Genomic DNA, 21,454 nt, shown 5'->3' on the forward strand with positions numbered 1-21,454 from the left:
TTTATAGTAATACCAGAGGAAAACAACTTTCTGTTTCAGATTTTTTTGAGCAAAGTCTCTTAGGAAATCCAAAGACAGAAAAGAGAAAGGCAAGGATGCCCTGACTTTGTTACCTGATACATTGTATATACATTTATTTGAAATAGGGAAGAGAAGGGGGGAAACAAGATGATTGGGAGGGGGTAGGAAGAGGGAAACAGACAAAAACATGAGAAGGGGTATCAATGTGTGAGAAGTAATGCACTTACTACCCAATGAATGTAACTGTAACCCCTCTCTATACATTACCCTGAAAATAAAATTAAAACTAAAGAAATTAACTTATGATGCCTACTGCTCCAACAAATGAATTTCTAGCCATAGAAACATAACTTTACACTAAAAGCCTATTTACTTCAGTTCCATTTAACAAGTGCATCATTTCTGGCATTCAATAGCAATAAGATAAGACACAGTATACTTTTATACACATACAGACACATGTATTTTTCTTTTTTGAAAAAACAGTTACTATCAGATCCTATGTCAGGTGTGATAGAGACTTTAGAATTGTCAGTGTAGGAATTACCAACAACTGTGATTAACACCCTAAAGTTCTAATGGAAAAAGTGGACTGTCATGTAAAAAATAGATGAGAAACTTAAGCAGAGAGATGGAAACACCAAGAATCTAAGGAAATGCAAGAAATTAAAAGCACTATGCCAGAAATCGTTCCATTAAGCCTGCATATACAGACCAGAACAACTAGGAAAAGAATGAGTAAGCTGGAAGAAATCTTAACTTCCCAAACTAAAAGTGAAAAGGAGAAACAGTGAACAAGAATATAATATCCCAGAATTAACCAAGGGCTAGGTACAAATGGCTCACACTTGTGATCCTAGCTAATCAGACTGATATCTGATTGAGGTTTGAAACCAGACCAGGCAGATAAAGCCTCAGAGATTTCTATATTCAATTAGCTGTCAAAAAAGCTGAAACTGGAGGTTTGGTTCAAGTATAGAGCACCATTCACAAGTAAAAAAGCCAATCAAGAGTTGAAGTCCCTGATTTCAAGCCCTAAAAATGGCAAACACAATATAAAAAGCCAATTTTTGATAAATTACAAAAGGTGTAACTTGTATGCAATAGGCATATCAGAAAATCTAAAGAGAGAAAAGAGTATATTTGAATCAATAATAATTGGAACACTAAAAGAATTCTTTTAAAAAAAGGATATGATATACATCAAAAATACAAAGAAAGGAAGAATGTAAGAAAAACAGTAAAATAAAATCTTTTATTTTTCTCATACTTGACTAATCTAACATAAGTGGCATAAAATAATAGCAATATTTAGTAATCATAACTTGGAATAAATGACACAATATTATAAAACATAGGAAGGAGGAATTGAATACCTTTTTATAACAAACTTGTATTGTTGCAATGTTCTTTAAAAGTAAACTTGAATTAGCTATAAATGCATATTGAAACCTCAAGGGCAACTATTAAAAAGTATCTTAAAAGAGTAGTTGAGCTGAAGTGGAGCTTTGGCTCAAAGTGGTAGAACACTAGCCTTGAGTAAAAGAGCCAAGAGACATACCCAGGCCCTGAGTTCAAGCTCCAGTACCAGAACAAAAAGAAAAGAAGAGCATATTGAATCCTATAAAATGTTCAATTGAAACCAGACAAGGACTAGATGAAACTCATACTTGTAATCTCAGAAATCAGGAGACTGAGGCAGGAGGATCACAAATTCAAGGCCTACCACCAGAAATCATTCAAAATGTTAAACCTGAGGCTGAATATTAGCTACCATAAACAGTTTAGAAAGTACAGCTGGGCACTAGTGGCTCACACCTGTGATCCTAGCTACAAAAAAGGCTGAAAATCTAGGAGAAAAAATGAATTATATAAAAAAGGAATAACAACTGCTTCTTGGAGATAACTTGGACAGAGAGAATAAAAAGAACAAAAAATGCCCCAAATTTTTATACTGTGAAGTTATAAGAAAATAATTGATGGTGTCACCAAAATGAAACGGGTCATCAAACTCTAACCATTCATTCATTCTAATGCATTCACTAGATTAAAACATTAGTAAAACCTTGGTCAATAGTTTGATAGTGAATTAATTTTGCAACTAATGCTCAACTTTAATCCTGATTCTTCAAGATCAACCCAAGTACCTGGATTCCTCACCAATACCATAACTCCCTCAGCATCACTCTTAGTCACCGAGTATTTATCATGAATATTAATCTCCACCTATATTTGATTTCACAAAACAACTTGCTTTCTGTGATTATGTCCAGTGCAAGTTCTTCCCTGACTCTCCACCAGACCCAAAAAGTTTCTGAATATGAGTCACTTAGCACCTGGCTCTCCCTCGACTGAATATAATCATTACCTCAAAATAAAGAATTGTTAGAAAAATAGAAATGAGACCAGCAGTGTACAATGTTTGCAGCAAGATAGGTCAAATAGGTCTTTAACTGGTGTTTTGTTTTTGTGCCAGTACTGGGACTTTACCATTTTCACTCACTGCTAACACTCTACTATTTGAGCCATAGCTCTATTTCCAGGGTTTTTTTTTGTTTTTGTTTTTTTTTTTGTTTTTACAGATATTTAAGTTTATTGTAAAGGTGATGTACAGAGGGGTCACAGTTACATAAGGTAATGAATACATTTCCTTTTGAACAGTGTTAACCACTCCCTTCTTTCCCCCACCAACTCTTCTCCTCTCCCCAGTTGTAAAGTTGATTTTCAATATAGTGTTTAGTAACTTAAAGATAATTTTTAAAAATAAAAATAAAGCCGTCGGGGTGGCTTACACCTGTAATTCTAGCTACTCAGGATCTTGAGAACTGAGGGTCCTGGTTCAAAGCCAGTCCAGACACTAAAGTCTGAGAGACTCTTCAATTAACCACCAGAAAACCAGAAGTGGTGCTGTGGCACAAGGGGTAGGATGGTAGCCTTGAGCTGAAGAGTTCAAGTCCTACCACAGAAGAAAAAGAAAGAAAGAAAGAAAGAAAGAAAGAAAGAAAGAAAGAAAGAAAGAAAGAAAGAAAGAAAGAAAAAGAAAAAGAAAAAGAAAGAAAGAAAGAATCCTACAGTTTCTCTGAGCAAAGGAAAGAGAAAGCCATACCTCTTGAGGTCACCAGACCATGAGACAGAATCCTGGGGAGGCTTCCTGGATAAGTAATGGGGAGACACTCGGATTTTTGTTGTTGCTTATTTCCAGGTTTTTTGATGATTAACTGGTGGTTAAGAGTCTCTGGGCCTTTACTGCCAATACTGTCTTCAAAAGACAACTCTTAAATCTAAGACTCCTGAAAGCTAAGGTTCCAAACATGAGCCACCAACACCCAGCAGGCTAACTGATTTAGATGAAATATACAATTCAAGTGAATAATCAGAGATCTGTAGGCAGATTTTCTCATGCAGGTTAATATACATAACATGGCTTTTTGGTAGGATTTTTGAAATTTCATTTTATTTCTGTTCAATGTTCAGGGTTTAGAACTTCATTCTTTTTATATTTATATTTTGTCTTAAAAAACTTTTAAATTTATAGCTTTCCTCAGATCAGGACACATGGGCAGTGTGAAAAAAAATGTTCAATTGAACTGAAATTACCGTAAATATATAACATTCCTTTTTATACAACCAGATATTAAAGTGTTATGAAACAATTAAGCAGGATTTAAAGATCACTTTTTGATTATACAAAGAACAAAATTAACTATTTGTCAATCCTTACAAGAAGAGCTTGGTGAATAAAACAGAAACTGTGACTGAAAGTGTTACTTTAGCATGTTAATAGTTTTAGTAAGAGTATTAGACTTGTTAAGAGAGTGAAATTGTGACAAAAGAAATGTTTTAAATAATTTCCAGGCTCTTTCATTCCAGGTTCTTTCACCTAAAAATAAAGGAATTTTAGCAAAGGAAATATAAATTTAAATTCATGGGATCTAAAGACAAAAAAAGTAGAAAGTGATTCAAAACAGTAGAAATATAAAGAAAGGAACAAGAAGCAAAAAACTTGATCCATTTTTAAGATAAGAAAAGCTTCATAAAATTATAAAAATTCATGAAGGTAGATTACATAAATTATATTAATCACAAAACAAAGTTTATATATAGTACTATATAGAGTGTTAGAGCACTGCTTGTCTTAAAAGCTCATTCTTAAAATATGATAGTCAACTTCAAATGTCTCTAGTCTAAGAGGCTTATCTTTCATCCTGAAGAGAAATCAACTCAAAATAGAATAAAGACCTTAATTTAACACCCAAAACCTTAAAACTTCTAAAAAAAAACAAAAAAAAAACAGTGGAGTAACACTTAAAGGTACAGGCATAGATAACAAATTCCTTTATAAAACATCAATAGCTTAGAAATAAATAGTAAAAGCTGACAAATAGGATCACATCAAATGGCAAAGGCACTGTACAGCAAAGGAAATAAGCAAGTAAAAGTAGGAGACGATCTCCAGCAATTCTTCCAACAGAGTTAAGAGCCAAAATATATAAAGATCTAAAAAAAACAACACAAAAGAAGCTGATGAGAGTGGCTCATGTTTGTAATCCTCCTTTCTCAGGAGGCAGAGATTGGGAAGGCTATAGGTCACTCTAAGATTCCACCTCACTCCAGTTAGAATGGCCATGATGAAGAAGTCTAATAACAACAGATGCTGGAGGGGATGTGGCCAGGAGGGATCACTACTACACTGCTGGTGGGAGTGCAAACTCATTTAACCACTATGGAAAGCAGTATGGCAGTTCTTCAAAAGACTAAACATAGAGCTCCCCTATGACCCAGCAATTCCACTACTTGGCATTTACCCAATCATCCAGAAACAAAGACATACTAAATCCACCAGCACAACAATGTTCATTGCAGCACTATTTACCATAGCAAAGATATGGAACCAACCTAGATGTCCCTCAGTTGATGACTGGATCAACAAGATATGGTATTTATACACAATGGAATTCTATGCTGCTGTCAGAAAGAACGACATCTCCCCATTGTAAGGAAATGGAAAGACTTAGAAAAAATCATATTAAGTGAAATAAGCCAGACTCAAAGGAACATAGGCTCAATGGTTTCCCTCATTTGTCATAATCAGTAGAAACCTTGGGATCTCCTTGCAGAGATTTACAATAGAGCAAAACCTAGATACATAAGGCCATATAGTATGACGCTAAAGGAAAGGACCTTCAGGATATAGAAACAAAAGCCAGATAATGAGTGATTGGTGTCCTAATGTACTATGTTTTATCTCTCATCTCTTTTTTCCATATATTTTTTATTATAATTAATAGAAGTGTTACATGATATTTGCCAGATAGAAGGTGCATTATTTTATATACATTGATACCCTTTCACATGTCTTGGTCCCCATTTCCCTCTCCCTACCCCCGCCCCTCATCTTGTTTTCCCCCCTTCCTTATCTGATTTCAAATAACCAAATACAAATATATCCGATATATCAGGTAACAAAGTGAGATACTGTAACAATATGAGATAACCAAGGGACAGCAAAATTTTCCTCTAGGATATAGAAACAAAAGCCATATAATGAGTGATTGTTGTCCTTAATGTACTATGTTATCTCTCATCTCTTTTGCTATCCTTGGTTATATATATAGAGAGAGATAGATATATCTACATAGATACAAATATAAGTATCTTACATGTCTCATATAGATACATATCTTATATCATACATTTGTGTATATATATATATGTATGGCATTACTGAGAAATAATGGAGGTGAAACTTAGTTTCTGGATAGAGGCAAGGGTAGGGGAATAGTCAGAATTCTGGAGGTTAAAGTCATAGAAAATTACTGCTTTGTCAAAGTTAACTTTTTTTTTTTGCCAATCATGGGGCTTGAACTCTGGGCCTGGGTGCTGTCCCTGATCTCTTCAGCTCAAGGCCAGTGCTCTACCTGTTGAGCCACGGGGCCACTTTCAATATTAACTGTTTAAATTGTCTAGGATTATATTATAAAACAGATCTTAAAAACTGTTTACATAATAAGTGGCATTACCAAATTTGTCTAGGTAGCTATTACAAAACACAAGAAAATTGAATTTTACTTCATACACACACACACACACACACACACACACACACACACACACACAGAACTTAGGTAAGATGGAACTGGAAACAATAAAATACTTCCTGAATGTTCTGAGTTGTGTAAGTATTTGATAAACATAACATATAGATTATTTATATATGGAATTCAATAAATCAAATTATGTTCCTTATCAATGTTTTCATCAACCATTCAACCATGTATCGTTTTAAGTCAGTAAGCTGACTATGTCTATCTTATTGTCTATTGTCTTTATTAAGTAATTGTACAAAGGGGTTTCAGTTCCATTTGTCAGGTCATAAGTACAATGAATCTTCATTAGACATTTCCCCTCATTCTGCATTTCATGCTTTTTATGTCTTGGTTAGTCGATTAATTAGACAAGATCTAAGTGTCAAAAAGACTTTAACCAATTCATTTTCATCTTCTAATGTGTAATTTTAAGTACTACAGAATATTTGTCAAATATTCTCTTAATTCACTTAAATATATAACATGTTTCATATTTTTCTGTTATCTAACATTCTCAGCAAAGCCTTCCCCACAGTAGCATCACACAAAACAAGAATTGCTCGGGATGATTTTTAAAAATTCTTTTTCCGCCTTCTCAAATGATGTTTCCATATCTAGAAAACAACTTTCAAATGTCAACTGAACAACCCACACACTTCGCATATAGCCTTCCAATGCAGAAGGAATCGGTTTTGTTTTCATTAACATACACAAAAAAGCAGGTTAACTAAATTTGTCAAATAAATTCTTTGTCTTCACACAAACTAAAGATAACTTCAAGGTAAGTGAAAATGCAATGTGGACTTTGGATCCTAGTCTTAACTCCAAAAAGATATTACATAGGACAACTGAGAAAATTTAAACCCCAACTACATATTAGATTATACAAAGAAATTTTAATGTTTTTAGATGTTACAATGGTATTTAATAGTCTTTTTTTGTGGGTCATGGAGCTTGAACTCCCCTGAGCTCTTTAGCTCAAGGCTACTACCCTACCCCTGGGCCTGGGCACTGTCCCTGAGCACTTCAGCTCAAGGCTACTGCCCTGCTCTTGAACCAAACCCCACTTCTCATTTTCTACAAGTTAGAGATAAGAGTCTCAGGTTCTTTTGTGCCCAGGCTGGCTTTGAAACTTGATCCTCGATCTCAGCCTTCTGAGAAGCTAGGATTACAGGCATCAGCCACCACTGGCTTTTAATAGTCTTTAAGATTATATCTTATCTGGTTTCTGAAGCTTTTACAGAGTAACTCCTAAGATGTGCAAAATGAAATGACAAAGCAGATGATAGAAGTCTAAATACCAGGGCTGAGAGCCTGGCCTAGTGTTAAGAGTGCTTGCCTTGCGTGCATGAAGCCCTGAATTCAATTCCTTGGTACCCCATACACAGAAAAAGCTGTAAGTGGTGCTGTGGCTCACGTGGTAGAATGCCCAAGGAGAGGGCCCAGGCCCTGAGTTCAAGACCCAAAGGAAAGAAGTCTAAATATAAGCAAATTTGCCAAAATTAATCAGTGTTAAAGCTGTAGATCCTCAATATACTAGTCACTATGTTTTACATTGTTACATAAAATAACTAAAAAGAACAAAAATAGGTGAAGGTGATAAACATGATTGTGATACACTGCTCTGTTAAAAACCTTAATATAGCAAAGAGAAATTAAAGTTACAGAAGAAATAAAGGTTGCTAATCAGCCAACTTTGCAATGTAAGATTAACCTGGACTATCTGAGTGAACCCTATGGAATCATAAGTATCCTTAACCATGCAAGAGAAAAGCAAAGAAGACCGTGTCAAAATAGGGATATGAGAAAAACCAACCGTCACTGCTGGTTTTAAGGATGGAAGATGGCCACCTGATGAGGAATCCTGACCAGATTCTAGAAGCCGGATGACAAAATTGCCTCAAAAGCCTCCAGAAAAGAATGTAGCCCTGTTATCAGCCTGATTTTAGCTCAGTTAACAACCATTTCAAATTTCTTACCTCCTAATCTGTAAGATAATAAATCTGCCTTGTTTTAAGCCACTAAATTTTCAGTAATTGCTGAAACAGCTAGAAAATTACTAACATTTTAGAAAATTTTTATTTATCTGAAAGGAGATAAAGCACAGATTTTGCTGAGAACTCACATAAAGTATATATACTCATCAAAGTAAAAAAAATCCAAATAAGATATACTTACTAATATAAAAGCAATGTTTCTAGTCCCCTCTCTATCCTTCTTTCCAGTAGTCTCAATTGCTCTTTTCTAGTTTAGATGCATTACCACCCCCCAAATTATAAGAATGGATCAGAATACACCATCCCTGCTACTTTCACAGCACTTTTATATAAGATCAAATTCTTACACATTTACTTTGTAAGTATTGACAATGTCAAATGGAGTACTCTATTATGGCGTGAACTTAATTCTATCCATCACCTTCTTGAAATTTGTTTATCTTAAATTCCTCTTGGTCTAATTTAGTTGTCTTTGACAATTTGTGTGTGTGTGTGTGTGTTTACCACCTTTGATCTCTTTGTTGCATGCTAAGAATGCCTGAATTTCTCTCTTAAATATTTTTAAAGAAAGTTTCAGGTTATCTGTTTCTATATTTGTTTCCCTCTTCTCATTCTGTTTAATTATCCTATGCCTCTTTTGCTAGACATTCGTCAATGTTTGTATACTATAAGCATTTCACCGAGACTCAATATGACTTCTTAACTTACTATATTTCTAATGAATTACAAACTTTTTCAGTTTGTAGATTTATACAATTTTGGTTCAATTTACAACAAATCAGACTGAACATTAAACAATCCAATAAATTTTCTTAGCAGTAAACTAATTTTATTGCACTTATCTGGGAAAACATTAGGTTTCTAATGGCATTGAAACTTGTAACAGCAGTAAAGCAGAAAAAGCACAGATATGTTCTTTTTTCCCCTCAACTCTTATAGTCTTTAATTTCCAATTCTTACTTTCTAAATCCAGCTATTAAATCTGTAATAGTACTACCATTGCAAAATGTTCATTTTATTTATAATGAAATACAGACATATTATAAGTAGAGGTTGATTTTATGGCATTATTAATTCAGTAACAGTTATGAACACTTGACTGAAACCAAACATTAAATACTATGTTTTAAATTTCAAATCATATTAATCTATCCAATCATTAAATGTTTTTACAAAAATCGTCTTATATATCATCAGTTTCAACTGGTAATTCAGAATCTTCAATATAACTGAAATCATACTCTTCTTTCCAGTATCTCAGGTAAGTCCAGAAAATACCATTGGTAATTTCTGCTGATAAAACAATCAAAATAATCATATCTTTCATTGTAGTTGATTGGCTGAAAGTGGTTTTCATCCTCATGACTTTTAAAGTTGTACTTATAAAGAAAATATCTTAACAGTAGGCAGGTCAAAATACCTGTTTATCCCCAAACTTCTTCAATGACAACAAATCTTTCATTTAACTAATCCTTAACCCAGCTATCACAAAGGCCTACACTGTACTTTTTGGAAGTCTTCCATTATTTACAACTACTTTCACTAAATCCTTTAAAAGCAACTTCTAGGCCGGGAGTTTGGCCTAGCAGTTAAAGTGCTTGCCTAGCATGCACGAGGACCCGGGTTCGATTCCATCGTACCACATACATAGAAAAAAGCCGGAAGTGGTGCTGAGGCTCAAGTGGTAGAGCTCTAGCCTTGAGAAAGTCCAAGGATAGTGCTCAAGCCCTGAGCTCAAGCCTAAGACTGGCAAAAATAAAAAAAAATAAAAGCAACTTCTATTTGACCTTCTAAAATTTATTCAGTGATTTTCTATACAACCTTATAAATTTTACCATTTCCTAGAAAATTAGATATTATTCACCAATATACATTTCTAAAAAATTCATTTTTTCATGATTCATAATTGTCTTTTCTTTTGTCATCCTTGAGGCTTGAACTCTGGGCCTGAACAACTGGCCCTGAGTTCTTCAGCTCAGGGCTAGTGCTTTACCCGTTAAGCCATAGTGTCACTTCTGGTTTTCTGGTGGTTAATTGGAGAGAAGAGTATAAGAGATATTCTGCTCTGGCTAGCTTCCAATTTCAATCCTTAGATCTCAGCCTCCTGAGTAGTAGGATTACAGGCATGAGCTACCAGTGCCTGGCTCATAATTATTTTTAATAATTCATTTTTAATGAAATGTTATAACATTATATACTTTGAAAGATATTCCTTTATATATTAAACAATGAATTAATTAATGAATGAATTAACCACCAAAAAGCCAGAAGTAGAGGTGACTCTGAAGTGGTAGAGTGTGATCCATGAGCACAAGAGCTTAGGGATAGCCCAAGCCCTAAATTCACATCCTAGCCCCAAGACAAAATAAGCAGAAAAAAAACAATTAAGGAAAGCTAGCCTTTTAAAAAAAATTAAAAAGTCACTACAAAGAAAAGCTTTTATAAATACCATTATTTTGATGGTTAGGTGGGAACAAAAAAATGCTATATTAAATGAGTCCAACAACCCAATTAAACCCAATAGCATCAAAGGACATTTTGTGGGAAAATCGGATTGCTCTCTATAGTAACTTTTAAAATATTTATGTATACTTCCTACATGTCTATAATCTCTTACTGCAGTATATCTTTATGATCTCAGGATAAGCAAACCAAGAGCTTGGAAAACTCTGGCTCTTTTCTTTTTAATTCTTTAATTGCTTTTGATTTTCTTCAAAATCATGTAAGTTCTAAGTGACTTTAAATAAAAATTTGTTAATAAGTCATGAAAGATAAATCCATACAGAACTCCTAGAACTTCATTCAGAGAACAAATACTCAACAACAAGAAGATCCCTGGTCAGTCAAGTGATTTGCATGTGATAAGTGTGTATGTGTGTGTGTGTGTGTGCATGATATATCATTATATATGTATAAGATATATATTAATACATATATCATTAACAGCTTGATATATTAATATATTCATAGCTTGATCCTTTAATCTCTTTTCAATTAATCAACCAAGCATATATATGCTACTTCATTCATTTAAAGAGTACTTCAACCTATCAATACTATTTATTTGAATTTCCTGTGAGCTCTTGTTTAAAATAGAAGTGCTGAGGCCCTGTCCCTAGATACTGATTCTCTGAAACTACAATAAAACTACAAATCATTCTTGGACAACCAGAGATGAGGATCAATGGTCTACTAAGTAGTGAACATCTAATAATAAGAAAATAAAACCAAAGCAACATATTTGTTTTCCATAGAGTTCATAGTACAATGTTAGTAATGGATTTTTAAAGCAATCACAAGAGGTGCTAAACTCACAATATAGTATATGTCACGTACTATAGGAAAACTAAGAAGAAAAAAAAAATAACCCTGTTAGATAAAGAAATAACCAGAGCTAATCCAACAACGTGGTGATTCAATTATCACCACTTTTTTCTTACAGTAGATAAAGGATTCTTTGAGTTCTTCAACTATATTAAAGTGAAAGAGGGGGCTGTGAGTTTCGCCTAGGGATAGAGTGCTTGCCTAGCATGCACGAAGACCCAGGTTCGATTCCTCAGTACCACATACATAGAAAAAAGCCAGAAATGGTGCTGAGGCTCAAGTGGTAGAGCTCTAGCCTTGAGAAAGCCCAAGGACAGTGCTCAGGCCCTGAGTTCAAGCCGGGACTGGCCAAAAAAAAAAAAAAAAGACTTTGGGCCAGGAGTTTGGCCTAGTGGTTAAAGTGCTTGCCTAGCATGCACAAAGACCTGGGTTCGATTCCTTGGTACCACATATATACAAAAAAGCCGGAAGTGGTGCTGAGGCTCAAGTGGTAGAGCTCTAGCCTTGAGAAAGTCCAAGGACAGCGCTCAGGCCCTGAGCTTAAGCGCAGGACTGGCAAAAATAAATAAATAAATAAATAAATAAATAAATAAATAAATAAAGTGAAAGAGATGATATAGTCAGAAACAATAGAATCACAAAAGAACATTGAAATACGTGGCAATATGTTACTTTTAGGGAACACAAAATGCCTAGGGAACCAAGGAAATAAAGATAAGGAAGGTAAACAAGAACCCCTTCTGAAAAGAATTATATACTTATCAAGCCAGGCAGTTTGAAATTTATTATATAGAGCAGTGGTTCAAAATTGTGTTTCATTAAATTCATGTTCAGGAAAGCTGGGTCAAGTGTCACACAAATATCTGAACAACACAGGGTTCAAGTGCACCTATATTAAAGTTAAAACAGTTTATTTTTCAGAAAAGCAAAATGAAGTGTAATAAGTGAAATAGTGATTGCAAGAGAATAATCAAGAAAATATAATAGAAATAACAACTACTGGAGATGGTAATAAATGCATAGAAATGGAAATATTAAAGAAACACAATAGATGATTTGATGACTCATCAGATAATGGGGGTGATGATTAAAAGAACAGTCTAGATTTATACTTTTACTTGGACCATGTTGAAAAGATGAAAGTATCCAGAAAATTACAACTTCATACTAAACAATATAGAATGTTCTTTGTACATTTAGTCAATGAGTGTGTGTGTGTGCATGTGTGTTTGTGTATATTTAGTTGTAGTGGTAGTGGGTATCAAATCCAAGGTCTTGCACATGCAGTGCATACACTCTATCACTAAAGCTACCCTATTATCTCTTCCTGTTTAAATAACATTCTTAAATTTAAAATTTAACTCATTTATATGTATTTTATTGTAGGCCAGTTAACCTATAAGACAGTTATATAATCACTTTTTACAATTATATCTGACTCATATTTATTTCCCTAAATGAGCTCAATTTAAGTACCATTATTAAACCGCTAATATGGTACCTATTTTGATAATTTATTTTAAAATTTTTACCAAATATTATTATGAGTATATATAATGGTTATACTCAACAAATACAATCATTTTTAAACCTTAATAATACATGTACTGCCTTCATCTATTGTCTCCTCTGCTCTGCTGATAGCCCTTTATCAGAATGGAGAGCAGAAAAACTTATTCCCATACTACAAATGTGGAAACCAGGGCTCAAAGGATATAAATCACATAGTCAAGAATGGCTGGCAAATAGCCAGTGTTCTTCCTACTCTACCTCATTTATTTGAAGCAGTACATACATCTCCAATAGCAATCTCCTTCTGAATAAATACGTACATGACTGCATTTTGTCATATACTCAAAATTTACCTGAAGCCTTTTATCCCTACTAAAATTCTCTTATATCACTATCATAGCCATGAATTGATGTAATTTAGTTCTTTAGTCTTTGGTATATAGCTATTTCCTTTCCTATAAAATATAAAAAATATTAAAAATCCAAAGCAGTATTCTACATAGCAGTTCAAATATGGCCTCTGGGTCTCTTTTACACATTTGTCTTATGAATACTATTAACCCATTCCTTAATCTCACAAAATATCTATTATTTCATAGTGAGGGAATATTACTATTGTATGCAGGTTTTAGACTTGCTTAAGTCTGTTTAATTCTAAAGAAACTTGTCTTTTAAGTAAACTAAGAACTATAGATTTCCTGCTTTTGTAAGAATTGCTTGGAATAGAGGCTAAGGCAAGGATTGAAACTTATCTCCTTATAAACCACTTGTTTACTATAAAAAAATGCCAGTATTTTAAAATATTTTAAAAGTCATCAAAATGCTTGGCACTTAATTTCTGTGATTTCCAAAGTTTACTGTTTTTTATTCAAATATATTTGTAAAACTATATGCACTTATATTATGGTTTATATCATGTCAAAAGCACATTCAATGATAACCCCAAAAGTGGACAATAAAGATTAGTCATTGTATGCCATAAAGTGACATTGTAGCTATATATTAACAGAATCCTTATGCTATAAATACTCATCTTTCCCCTTTGTCACTAATCTTTCTTTGGTTTAGTGAGAAAACATTTTAGGCAGTACACTTTGGTTTATTCATTATAAATGTATTCATAAAGTATTGTACTACTTTCAAATGCTTAGAAGTATTAGAAGTTTCATTTTACATGCATTAAACCTATGGCATATATTTAGGAAAAGCCTAAGAATCTGGAGATGTTTTAATATTTAGAATTTTATGGCAACTCCACTGAACCCCTTACTACAGATATATTTTTCCTAACTAGTATCTGCTTAATTCTAGCAATGTGTTAGTGGTCAAATTTATTTTATGCTGGCCAGTGAAACCGAGTAACAGTTTCTTTAAATGACAACACAGGAAACCTACTATTTTCTCCTTAGGTTTACTACTTACACACAGACATACTTTGTCCTCTATCGAGCCTTTAAAATTACTTTGCAAATTTTCCTTTACCTTTGTGCTTACTCTCCAACTAAAGTACCATTGCTTTTCAAGTTGATGTCTGAAGTCACGTTAATACTGGCATCTTGACAAATTCCAGTCATGTGCCTGTATGTATGGGTTTGTTTCCTTCCTTCACAACAGGGGACAAATAATCGGCTTTAAGTCGATTCAAAACATACCTTGCAAATCTGGAAATACTCTGAAGTTAGGGTTTCCTGAATTTCGTCTCTGAGAACCCCTGCAGCCCCTCCTGGGTGCGCAGAACCACTTCCAGCCCCGCCACCACTGTTACTGCCACCGCTGCTACCGCTGCCAGGGGAGGAGGCAGTTAAGCCATCCAAAACTTTTCGGAAATTAAACTTCTTCATTTTTCAATACTGTTGAGAAATTCAAAGGAGAGGAGAACCGAGTGGATTACATGGACCGACACGAGGGTTAAAAAAAAAAAAAAGCCTTTTCCTTTTCATTAATCAAGGCACTAAGTAGCCAGTCCCCCATTTTATGAACATTGAAGGGAACTGAGTGGAGGGAAGAAGTAGTCGGATTAGGTTTTGTCAAATTTTAATTCTAAATCTAATATCTGTATAAAAGAAATGAAATGAAACGCAACTCCAAGAGCAACAGTATTCCCTCTTCACACATCAGATTTTTCGAGAGCTTTATCCCCAGCTGTAGCTACGCTTTATCAGCACTGGGGTAAAAATAAAAGGCAGTGTCATCATCGTCATTAGCATTATATCATCATTATTATACAATCAAACCATAGTCCAAGGACTAGGACCCTCGGTGACTCCTTTGAGGCGGGCTTTTTTTTTTTTTTCCTGATGGCTCAGCTCAGAATATTTAATTTTCGGAAAAACGACGTTGCAGAGGCACCAAGATTGTCTCTGCCGTCATCTTCCGCGCTCTGCTCCCCATTGCCTTCTATGCTCCCCCCCCCCCGTGTTTTCAATAGTAAATTGGCTAAGAGGGGTGAAGGGGGGAGAAGAGAGGGTCGGCTTTGGCTATGTCCTATCCCCAAAAACCTGGACCTAAAAAAAATATATATATATACCTGTAATTAAATAAGCATCTGCGGGTGACCCACAGCCACAGCCGACGGGAGGGGCAAGCGGCGACGCTGGCTACCTCCACTCGCCCCCCTCCCCGCGTCCCCCCGCCTCCCCCGCCCCCCTCTTTCCGCGTCTCGTCACCCATCTCCCTCCCCCACCCCCCCGCGTCCCGAGCCCCGCCGGGTCCTCAGCCCGCAGCCGCCGCCGCGCTCGCCCGCCCGCGGTCCGCTCTCCCCACAGCCCCGCGGCGGCTCTCGAGGGACGCGAGGCGGCGGCGGTGGCGGCGACGGCTGCGGCCCGAGTCCCGCTTCAGCTTGCTGGGCGCGCAGAGCCCCGCGGCTCCGGCTCCCCGAGGCCGAGCACCCAGGCTTGGGGCTCCACACCTGCTCCCCCCACGCCGCACGGACCGCCCGCCGCGCGCCCGGCTGCCACACACACACAAACACCCTCACGGACACTCGCGCGGACGCTGACGCGCGCACACTCACACACACACACTCACACTCGCACACGCACAGACAGGTGTGAGCGAGCTGCGCCTGGACGGCGGCGACTCCCCGGGACCACTGACAGACCCCGCACTTAGGCACCTTCCTCAGACGCCACCAGCCACTGGCCAGCTCGAGAAAGCCAAGGACGCGGAAGGCGGCAGACTAGCAGTCGTCGGTCAGGCCGGGCTCCCGCCGCCTCTCCAGTCCCTCTGGTCGCTCGGCGCCTGGCGCTCTCCGTGGTCCTAACCGAGCGGGGCGGGCTGCACCGCAGGCTCCTCCCCCCCGCCGTGGGAGGCAGGCCCCGCCCCCAGCCGGCCCGCACCCCCACACCTCCCGTCTGGGCCGCCGCTCGAGATGGAGAAGGGGCGGGGCTCGAATGACGTAAGAGGGCGGGAGCAGCCTCTCCTCCAATCCTAGGCTCCATAGAGCCCAGTGCTGTGGTTTCAAGGCGCGGAAGAAATTTGGAGATAGGCTGAAAGAGAAACCAACGACAGGGGGAGGGGAGTATTTAGAAAAGTAGATTTGGTATTTGATTGACTGCGATATTGGCCAGTATACCCAAGCTGGATGCTTTGGGGGCTGTAATTGGCGCTACCTGTTGAAGGACGTAAGTGGGAGTCAATAGAATGCCAACATCCTTGTGCACTTCTGTACCTGGAGCCTCAGGACTGTAGGAAGGGTTACCTCGGGTTTGGTGCAGGTGTTTTACAGTTTTTCACCTCTGAATTTCTCCCTACACTCCACGTACATCTATTGGGCTCCCCTCTCTGCCTAGCTACCTGCAAGACAACTTGTATGGGTAATTAACCTTTGCTAAACAGTTATCTTTGCCAGAACTAATTGAATTTCAATGGGGTTCTGTAATATAAAGCCTTCCAGGTTCTAAGAATAGATTCCTCACCTTCTCCACTACGTGAAATTACTTCTTGCATTCCATCTTCACATACACTGAGATGCGTATTTAATTTTTTTAAGAAGCATTTTTTCTCATAAGATGTGTCAATACATTTTAAGCTTTTTCTGTGAGTCACAATGATCGTTTTGGAAAATCTACTCTTCCATGTAGGGAAGTAAAACACTGCATCAAAATGGGAAGATGTGCTTCTAAAACCTTGAATTATTCCTATAATTGAACTGGGGGAATCAAGGACTTAGATTTGTTCGTTTATTAAAAGGAAAGAGAGCTCATCAGTTGCCAATCCAAATATTTTTTGTCTTACTTATTATTACAGACCTGGAATGACCCTAGTCCTTTTTCCTTCTGCGCCCTCCACCCCCACCCCTCAACACGGTTAAAAGGAGACTAGACTTATGAATTGCCCAAGCATGTAGCAAAGACATAGTGGAGATGAAATCGAATTCAGCTTTTCCTACCCTCAGCTCAACGCTTAACTCTCATTCCGAATTTTTCTGTACTTAATATCGGTTTTATTCCTCTCTCTGACTCCTTCATTGTAACAGATAGATAGTAACTTTTCTAAAGTAGGCTTGGACTTGTGTAGTTCTCCGAGCTTGTTTATAACCTCATGTAATATTTACATGAGGTTAGCACTTAAAAGAGTTTGGGACCGTTTATTCATTAGCTAGTTACTAAGTAAAGATTTATGAGATGATACCCAATTACATCATGTTCTGGAGGGGTACAAAATACTGTGCTTAGGATAACAGATACCATGTCTGATGTCAACTAGATCTTAGTAGGGTTCCATATTCTATAGTGGATTCCTAACAACTTGTACTCAGCTAGCAATGGCTCTGGGAAAGAGTAATTTCAACCACTCTGCTGCAAAGGGAAAGAATAACTCACAGGGAGAGCTCACCTAGGTAGAATTTCTAAATAGACCATGACTTCTTCTGGAAGAAAAATAATCTAAGCTTAATCCTTGGAACAAAATCATTTAGCCATTAAAGAAATACAATACATTAGAAGGACCCCTTAAGGATGTTTATTGAAATATTACAATTCACTTTAAGGGGTTGTGATCTTGGATTTAAGACAATAAAGAGATTGATAAAAGCAGGGCTGAAATGTGGCTTATGGTAGTAGATTTGCCTAGAATGCATGAAGCCCTGGGTTAGAATCCTCAGTACCATGAAGACAGAAAAAGCAAAATGAAGTGTAATAAGGAAAAAAAAAAAGATGGTTCATAAAAGTGTTTTTTCTAACAAGGTGATGAGACAAAGGACAAAGGGTGAACCAGTATAGCAGCAATATTCACGGGACAATATGTTGGAAATGAACTTTACAATTTGGGAGGGGGTGGGGGGAAGGAGGGAGAGTGGGAGAACAACATAGGAAGGTGTAACAGTGTTCAAGAGGTAATATACTACCTTATGAGTGTAACTATAACCCCTCTCTACAGCAATCTAACAATAAAAAAAAAACATTTTAAAAAGCAGTTTTTCTATCCTCTCACCCCAAAACAATCCAATAATTGAGGAAAGTTTGAATATGTGTTGCACTTCATAAAGGCAATTGACTTTGGCGAAAACTAAGCCAGATAGATAGATAGATAGATAGATAGATAGATAGATAGATAGATAGATCGATCTAGATCTATATTAGTTAGCACCAACATACCAAATACAGTGTACTATGAATTTTATAAACATCCCTTTTAATTTGATCTTTTTTATAAATGTATGACATAGGTATTGACCCTGTTTTATAGATGAGGAAATTTGAAGCTCAGAAATATTGAAATTGGAATAGGTAAAATGTTGACTGGTCAGATTTTCTCAAATAATATATATATATATATAGTGTATGTGCATTGTATTGCTCTGATTACCATAATAAAATAGTACCAATTGGGTGGTTTAAACTACAATAAACATTGTAACCCCTTCCCACATTTTTCTCCCACTTTCTTCTCTTGGTCTTTGGCCATATATGCAATTTCTCTGTGTTCAAATTTCCTTCTCATTAACGAAGACAAGTTACATTGTATTAAGGCTCATCTTAATTGCTTTGTTTTAACTAAATCATCTCTCCAAAAATTATATCTCTGAATACAATTCTTTCTCCGGTGAAGGTCAGGGGTTCAAAATATGAATTTTGAGGGATGTAATTAAACCCATAACAATGTTATCAAATTCAACATTTTAGCAGAGTATATATTATGAGTTAAAGCTGTATACAATGTTTATATTTATATTCTCATTTAATATTCACAACAACCATTTATGGTAGCTTTTTATAACTCCATTTTATAGATGATAAAATTGAACTAAAGAAAGATTAAATAATAATCCCAATAGCATATGTCTAGTGGGTTTTTGAAATCAGAATTTGGACTCATATCAATCATATCCCAACCTTTTGTTCAATATTAGAAAAGTTCTGACCAAACTGAAGTATGAGAATAAAATAGAACCAAAGAAAATATTTGATGAATTTGCATACTAGAACTTAAAAGACATTTGGGAGTTGAGGACAGTGAGACCAAAAAACACCAAAAACAAACAAAACTGACAATAACAACCAAAAAGGATTCTGGGGAGAACAAGTTAGTCTGAGGTTCTTATCTCACAAGAAATATTAGTATAATTAAAACATATTACTAGAGACACAAGGGAATGCTGCACTAAAAAAGAAGTAAATCAGCTATTCAATAACTAAGACATAAGAAGGCAATGCTAATCTTCTCAGAGAGACTGGACTGTCAGTAAATTTCAGAACAGCTGGAGAGAATGTGGGTGGAGAGAGAATGATAATGATAAAGCAAGACTATCAACTGTTTCCATTAACAAATGAGAACATCTCCAATCCATTTGTTGAGAGATACTGAGTTTGAGATGTGGCAACATATCACTAATCTGATTTCTTAAGGTGTAGTAGCATCATCTTTACCATTTGCTGGCCTAGAAGTTAGAATTTTATTAAGAGAAGAGATCTGGAAAACCAGGCCCTACTTATATCCTTTCTACAAAAGCTTTAAAGATAATAATTAGTTTTCCTTCCCAAATCTTCATTTGACATTTTTCTGACCCCATTATACATCCATCAGGAGGCACACTCACAGGTAATGATCAATCTTTATCATATGGGAAGAAAGAACAGCCAGCATTAAAATCCTTTAATTCACCTTGTGATTTCTTTCTTTTGAATTACACTGAATAATTAGATAATGTCACTGCTCACGTTAGTTTCAGATAAGCAGGTAAGGATCATTAGGATAGAACCAAAACATACAAAGTATGGCTCAGCATACAATCGATACAGAATTGCAAACAGAGTTCATGACTCTCATGCCTTCTAGGACAAAACTCAAATATTTGTAATTAAACATGATCTAAACTTAAATTGAGGTAATAACAAGCAGCCTCTGAGCCTCAATCTTTATTAAAAAAAACAAATATAAGCACTCACAAAAAAAGATATGGGATTAAGCATTAAAAGTAATCTGTATAGCTGAGAACTGATGGCTCACAATTGTAATCCTAGCTCCTTGGGAAGCTGAGAAGGGGCGGTGACAGTGCCAGGACAGCCCAGGCAGAAAAGTCTTACTAGAACTCATCTCCAAAATAAGCAGCAAAAGGCAGAAAAAGGAGAGTGGCTCAAGTGGTGGAGTGCCACCTAAATAAGTACAAGGCCCTAAGTTCAAACACCTCTATGCTAGGGGGATCGGGGGAAAGATTTGTAAAATAGAACTGTACTGGGCCAGGAGTTTGACCTAGTGGTAGAATGCTTGCCTAGCATTCATGAAGCCCTGGGTTTGATTCCTGGTACCACACACATAGAAAAAGCTAGAAGTGGCAGTGTAGCTCAAGTGGCAGAGCACTAGCCATGAGCAAAATAAAGTCCAAGGATAGTGCCCAGGCCCTGAGTTCAGGCCCCAGGACTGGCAAAAAAAAAAAAAAAAGAATAGAACTGTATTATTGCCATTACTATTTTACTTTCTTTTTTGAAGGAGGTTGTAGGAATTGGTTTTGAGCTTGAATTTGTTTTCTCTTTTCTATTAATCTGTTTCTGGCATCTTGGCTAAAATTAAAGAGGAGAAAGAGGCATTGGACTTGTTGACCTGTACGTTGTTTCCATTCTATAGTTCTGGCTATGATTTGTTTAGTCAAAATTCACTACACTCTCTCCCTAACAACTATAAAGCCATATTGAAAAGGTAATTTAAATGGTATGCACAAAGGCATTTGTCAAAGAAGATGTCTATAATAGATGGAAAGCAGACAATTTCTCAATAGAATTTTCTACCAGGTAGAATATCCAGTATTTACTATTTTGATGTAATTGAAGCATTCTGTTGTGAGCATTCCCCATTGCACTAAATATTCTTTAGACACATCAATTTGAATGTCAATGTATTCCATCATATGGCTATCCCACTATTTGATTCTTTCTATAGACTTGGCTATTTTATTTCTAACTGAAGTGTAAAATTTACTACCATAAATCAAGTTTAATATCATGTATGTCAAAATGTATGAAATACTTTAAAATTTTTATTGTTATTATAAACAATGTACAGAGGGGTTACAGTAAC

The 21,454-nt window shown here is 36.3% G+C and overlaps 1 protein-coding gene across 3 annotated transcripts in view; it reads right to left on the reverse strand.

Annotated features, from left to right (window-relative positions):
• The window catches only part of Stxbp5l (syntaxin binding protein 5L), a 175,050-nt gene extending 158,898 nt beyond the window's left edge, over positions 1-16,152 (reverse strand). For all 3 annotated transcript variants that reach the window (XM_090345538.1, XM_090345536.1, XM_090345543.1), the window contains exons 1-2: positions 16,056-16,152; positions 14,593-14,790 (exon numbers count right to left, since the gene is read on the reverse strand). In XM_090345538.1, coding sequence (XP_090201664.1) covers positions 14,593-14,781 — 189 coding nt within the window. In that variant the 5' untranslated portion in view covers positions 14,782-14,790; positions 16,056-16,152. The remainder of the gene's footprint in view (positions 1-14,592; positions 14,791-16,055) is intronic.
• Between the last annotated feature and the right edge of the window lie 5,302 nt (positions 16,153-21,454).

The sequence above is a fragment of the Megascapheus bottae genome, chromosome 1 (assembly GCF_031878675.1).
Source record: "Megascapheus bottae isolate mThoBot1 chromosome 1, mThoBot2.hap1, whole genome shotgun sequence".
In the NCBI taxonomy this organism is placed as follows: domain Eukaryota; kingdom Metazoa; phylum Chordata; class Mammalia; order Rodentia; family Geomyidae; genus Megascapheus; species Megascapheus bottae.